Source organism: Lithobates pipiens, unplaced genomic scaffold, assembly GCF_037356315.1.
Source record: "Lithobates pipiens isolate NorthernLeopardFrog02 unplaced genomic scaffold, aLitPip1_a1.2 Scaffold_18, whole genome shotgun sequence".
NCBI lineage: Eukaryota > Metazoa > Chordata > Amphibia > Anura > Ranidae > Lithobates > Lithobates pipiens.
Window position 1 is genome coordinate 516,008,766 of NW_027507758.1, and position 5,696 is coordinate 516,014,461.

General features: G+C 47.6%; 1 protein-coding gene across 1 annotated transcript; it reads left to right on the top strand.

Moving 5' to 3' along the window:
* The first annotated feature begins 1,546 nt into the window (after window positions 1-1,546).
* Window positions 1,547-4,695, top strand: SOX11 (SRY-box transcription factor 11). The gene has a single exon (XM_077488739.1). The coding sequence runs from the start codon at window positions 1,657-1,659 to the stop codon at window positions 2,824-2,826; it is 1,170 nt and encodes a 389-aa protein (XP_077344865.1). The 5' UTR covers window positions 1,547-1,656; the 3' UTR covers window positions 2,827-4,695.
* The last annotated feature ends 1,001 nt before the right edge of the window (window positions 4,696-5,696 follow it).

Below are 5,696 nucleotides of genomic sequence, written 5' to 3' on the forward strand. Positions count from 1 at the left end.
TCAGTGTCTGGTCCCCCCCCATCCCTCTCCTCCATGGTAAGGTCAGTGTCTGGTCCCCCCCATCCCTCTCCTCCATGGTACGGTCAGTGTCTGGTTCCCCCATCCGTCCCCTCCATGGTAGGGTCAGTGTCTGGTCCCCCCCATCCCTCTCCTCCATGGTGCGGTCAGTGTCTGGTCCCCCCCATCCCTCTCCTCCATGGTACAGTCGGTGTCTGGTCCCCCCATCCCTCTCCTCCATGGTACAGTCAGTGTCTGGTCCCCCCATCCCTCTCCTCCATGGTAAGGTCAGTGTCTGGTCCCCCCCATCCCTCTCCTCCATGGTACGGTCAGTGTCTGGTTCCCCCATCCGTCCCCTCCATGGTAGGGTCAGTGTCTGGTCCCCCCCATCCCTCTCCTCCATGGTGCGGTCAGTGTCTGGTCCCCCCATCCCTCTCCTCCATGGTACAGTCAGTGTCTGGTCCCCCCCATCCCTCTCCTCCATGGTATAGTCAGTGTCTGGTCCCCCCATCCCTCTCCTCCATGGTACAGTCAGTGTCTGGTCCCCCCCATCCCTCTCCTCCATGGTATAGTCAGTGTCTGGTCCCCCCATCCCTCTCCTCCATGGTAGGGTCAGTGTCTGGTCCCCCCCATCCCTCTCCTCCATGGTAGGGTCAGTGTCTGGTCCCCCCCATCCCTCTCCTCCATGGTAGGGTCAGTGTCTGGTCCCCCCCATCCCTCTCCTCCATGGTAGGGTCAGTGTCTGGTCCCCCCCATCCCTCTCCTCCATGGTAGGGTCAATGTCTGGTCCCCCCCATCCCTCTCCTCCATGGTAGGGTCAGTGTCTGGTCCCCCCCATCCCTCTCCTCCATGGTAGGGTCAGTGTCTGGTCCCCCCCATCCCTCTCCTCCATGGTAGGGTCAGTGTCTGGTCCCCCCATCCCTCTCCTCCATGGTAGGGTCAGTGTCTGGTCCCCCCCATCCCTCTCCTCCATGGTAGGGTCAGTGTCTGGTCCCCCCATCCCTCTCCTCCATGGTAGGGTCAGTGTCTGGTCCCCCCATCCCTCTCCTCCATGGTAGGGTCAGTGTCTGGTCCCCCCATCCCTCTCCTCCATGGTAGGGTCAGTGTCTGGTCCCCCCCATCCCTCTCCTCCATGGTAGGGTCAGTGTCTGGTCCCCCCATCCCTCTCCTCCATGGTAGGGTCAGTGTCTGGTCCCCCCCATCCCTCTCCTCCATGGTAGGGTCAGTGTCTGGTCCCCCCCATCCCTCTCCTCCATGGTAGGGTCAGTGTCTGGTCCCCCCATCCCTCTCCTCCATGGTACAGTCTGTGTCTAGTCCGTTCCCCCATCCTTCTCCATCTAATGGTACGCTCACACTGCCCGCTGCTCCCTCACTCCATCTCCAGCGGTTGATATTTTTTTTAGCTCTTCGGCCCCGCCCATCGCTGGAATTGGGTCTCTGTGAGGGGCGTGTCCGGGGCTCATGGCTTGGCTGTGGTGGGCGTGTCGGTCGCTCGGCGATTGGCCCCCTCAGGAGTGATGTAATGCCAGCCCTGGCCATGATAACTAGTAGACTTGTGGGGGTTTGGAAGTTTTCAGTAAGGAGCTGAGGAGGTGCGGGGCTGGCGGCTCACACGACTCTCACCCCCGGCACTCGTACACAGTACAGCTCACCACCACCATGGTGCAGCACATAGACAGCCTGGAGCTGGACGGCGGACACCCCACCGAGGAGGAGGGCGACTTCATGGCCGGCAGCCCGGCGCCGCTGGACGAGAGCGACCCGGACTGGTGCAAGACCGCCAGCGGCCACATCAAGCGCCCGATGAACGCCTTCATGGTGTGGTCCAAGATCGAGCGGCGGAAGATCATGGAGCAATCCCCGGACATGCACAACGCCGAGATCTCCAAGCGCCTGGGAAAGCGATGGAAGATGCTGAATGACAGCGAGAAGATCCCGTTCATCCGGGAAGCCGAGCGCCTCCGGCTCAAACACATGGCGGACTACCCCGACTACAAGTACCGGCCCCGGAAAAAGCCCAAGCTGGAGGCCAATGGCAGCAAACAGGCGGCTTCCGCGGGGGGCGGGCAATCCCCGGAGAAGAGCCCCGCGGGGGCGGGCAAAAGCAGCAAAACCCCGGCCAAAAAGTGCCCCAAACTCAAGCCCGCCGCCAAGAGCGGAGCCAAATCTCCCCAGGGCTACTCCGGCATGGACGACTGCCTGCTGGGGAGCCTCAAGGTGACCAAGGCGGTTAAATGCGTCTTCATGGACGAAGAGGAGGACGAGGACGACGACGAGGAGGATGAGCTGCAGATGAGGATCAAGCAGGAGGATGAGGAGGAGCAGCTCGGGCAGTACAATGTGGCCAAAGTGCCGGCCAGTCCCACCTTGAGCTCCTCGGCGGAGTCCACAGAAGGGGCCAGCATGTATGAGGAGGTAGGTGGTGGCGGTGGTGGGACCAACAGCACCAGCATCAGCGCCAACAGCAGACTCTACTACAACTTCAAGAACATCACCAAACCCAGCACAGCACAACCCACCATCACCCTAGCCCCATCCCGCACCTCCATCTCCTCTTCTTCTACCTCATCCTCCTCCACCGACAAAGATGATCTCCTCTTTGATCTCAGCTTGAACTTCACACACAACCCTCAGGCAGCACCCGAGCTTGGCAACTCCAACTCAGGAAGCCTTTCCCTCTCCTTGGTGGACAAGGACTTGGACTCTTGCAGCGAGGGGAGCCTGGGCTCCCACTTCGACTTCCCAGATTACTGTACCCCAGAGCTCAGCGAAATGATTGCAGGGGACTGGCTAGAAGCCAACTTTTCAGACTTGGTCTTCACCTACTAGAAAAAAAAAAAAGATCTCAATTTTTTTTCTCAGACTTTTCTTTTTGTAATTTTTGTATTTTTGGGGAGGGGGCGGGTGGGGAGGGCAGGATTTGAACAAAGTGGGGTTCGGGGTAAAAGATGGGTCAAAGGATCCCTTTTTTTTTTTTTTTTTTTTTTTTTTTTTTTTTTTTTAAGTTCATCCAGAAATGTTTTTTTTGGGGGGGCTTGATTTCACTGCCTGTGATCTCTGGCATTTCACTGTAAAGATTAGTGAACATGTGGAGGAAGAAGGACTCTCAAAAAAAAAAAATCTGATTGATCAACGGTCTGGAAAATGTTGAATAGAAATGTTTTATTTCTTGTCAGCTGAGCTGATTCTCAAGGGGGTCATTGTGTTCTTCTTTTTTATTTTTCTTACCCTATACACACCTGCAATCTGTTGGGGGCGAACAAAAATGACCAGGACAACCTATTCTTGGAAAACAAACTAAGACGAGACAACCCTATTCTTTTATATTTCTGTTTTTCCTATTTTATATTTTTGTTTTTTTCCTACACTATTGCAATCTGTTGGGGGGGGAATGGACAGCCTTACTGTATTCTTCTTCTTCTTTCTTTTTATTTTTATTTATTTTTATTTTTTTTTCCTGCAGTCTCTTGGAAAAAGAACTAGGACAACATTTATTCTATTTTTGTTTCTTCTTATGTTTTTGTTTTCTACATCCACTTGCAATCTCATGGAAAGAGGACTAGGACATCCTTGTTTTGTTTGTTTATTTTTTATTTTGTGTTTTTCTTTTTCTACACACACACTTGCAATTTCTTGGAAAAAAAGGACTATAACCCTTTTTATTTTCTGTTTTTTGGAGGGAGAAATTCAATTCTCTTCTATGCATCTCTTAAAAGCTGCAGGGAGCTGAAGCAAGACAGGACAAAACCGCTACACTTAACTGTGAACTGATTGTAATCAGAGTTTTTACTTTTACAGATCAAAACTCTTTAAATGTATGGTTTCACAAAAAAAAAATGTGATTTTAATTGCCAACTTTTTTTGTAAAACTCGTTCCCTTATACCTCCTTGAATTTCAGAACAACCCAGACCTCAGTACAAAAAAAAAAAAAAAAGAAAAAAAAAAGGTATTGAACCATTTTTGATACATGACAGACCTCAGTCTTTTTTAAAAATTAAAATATTTTCAGGCGTATTTTTGTACAGTTGAAAGGGAACATTCCTGCTGTCATTTGTTTTTGCTGTTTTCAGTGAGACGTTTAGGCACTTCTGTTTTAATTTCTGTTTTTAGCATGCAAGTATGTTGGGGAGGGAAAAAATTGTCCTGATTTGGGAATTTAAAAAGGGGGGAGGGAAGGGTATCCTTGCATCTTAAAAATAAAACATAAAAAAAATGATAATTCAAGGCCTTGTGGTTTTAAAAACATTTTTTTTTTTTTTTTTTTGTACAGCTATAGTTCAGATTTGTCCAATATTTGTAGGTAAAGATTTATTGAATTGGTGACCTAGACCTCAGAGGAGCTGTAGCTTAAAGATTGTATATGTACTGTAATATAGTAGGACTCTATGTATATCATATGCTGTATTATGTGGATGGGGCCTGATCAAGTATGAAACTGGATGCTGGATTTTTAGCAAAAAAAGGAAAAAAAAAAAAGGCACATAATAAAAGATTTCTTAAAGTAAAAAAAAAAAATGTGCAATATAATCTGAAAAAAAGGACAAAAAAAAAAGTGATTACAGGCCATCTGCATATTTTGTAGCAAATGATGGAATAACAGACTTGTGCACTGTCTACATCATTGCCTGTTTTTTCCTAATGCTGAAAGGCTGTATCTTGATGATTTTAATAAATCAGCTGGAACTGATAGAAACTGGTATTGGTGTCAGTGTGTCTCTTAGAATGGGAAGGGGGTGGGGCTGGGCTCCTGTGTTCTTGCAGCTAACCAGATTTTTGGCAGGAGGGAGGGGGGGTGTGACATGAAACATGTAATTCTTGCATGTATGTGAGATGCAGACAGGGCTCTTTGCAGTACAAAGAGTAGAGAAGTGCAGAAACTCATGACAACCAGGTACAGATCATCTTGTCCTGGCTGCTGTCTACTAATGGGTTTGCATGCTATCGTTGCTCTTTGCACTTCTCCAAAATGCTTATTAGGATCTAAATTGTGTAATATTGAGTAAATGCATGCTCTATAATAGACTTAGATGGTGTATGTATGTGTATATACTTCAAGTCCATGTGGCTTCTTGCATTGTGATCCTCAATGTGAATGAATGCATTGTTCAATCAGTGCAGACCTGTCATGTCTACAAATTAGATACTGGTGACATACACGCATCTCTTTACATGGCAGACCTTCTCCAATAAGAGGGGTGCATATTTAACCACCTCTTCACCTTTATTTCATGGTTTCTTATTCATCCAGTGCAACAGATCAGTCCAAACTGTTATTGAATATACTCAGGGAGTGCAGCGTGCACTGAAATATTCAATCGCATGTTAAAAAAAAAAAATTATATATATATATATATATATATATATATATAGTAAGGGGGGTGTGTATAGCATATATACCTTACTGCATAATGATCCTTTACATAGATGCATGCTGGCTTATATCCAGATCATTGGATGAACTGAGGACATGCATGTATTCTGTAGCCACATGATAGGATTGTGTGTATCATACATGTACATATATTTTTCTGCTGATTCTACAATACATGCTAATATTAAATATGCAGACACATGCTTGCATCATATGTATATTATATGTCTATATGAACATACAGTTGCATAATCAGGAGAAAAATGTATGTTCTGGTGCTTTTATGATCTGCAAGCATGCTGGTTCATCGTCAGTTCATGCCAGCCA

Bases quoted from the DNA above. Each gene is read 5' to 3' on its own strand.
- SOX11 (XM_077488739.1), top strand. From the start codon at position 1,657: ATGGTGCAGCACATAGACAGCCTGGAGCTGGACGGCGGACACCCCACC.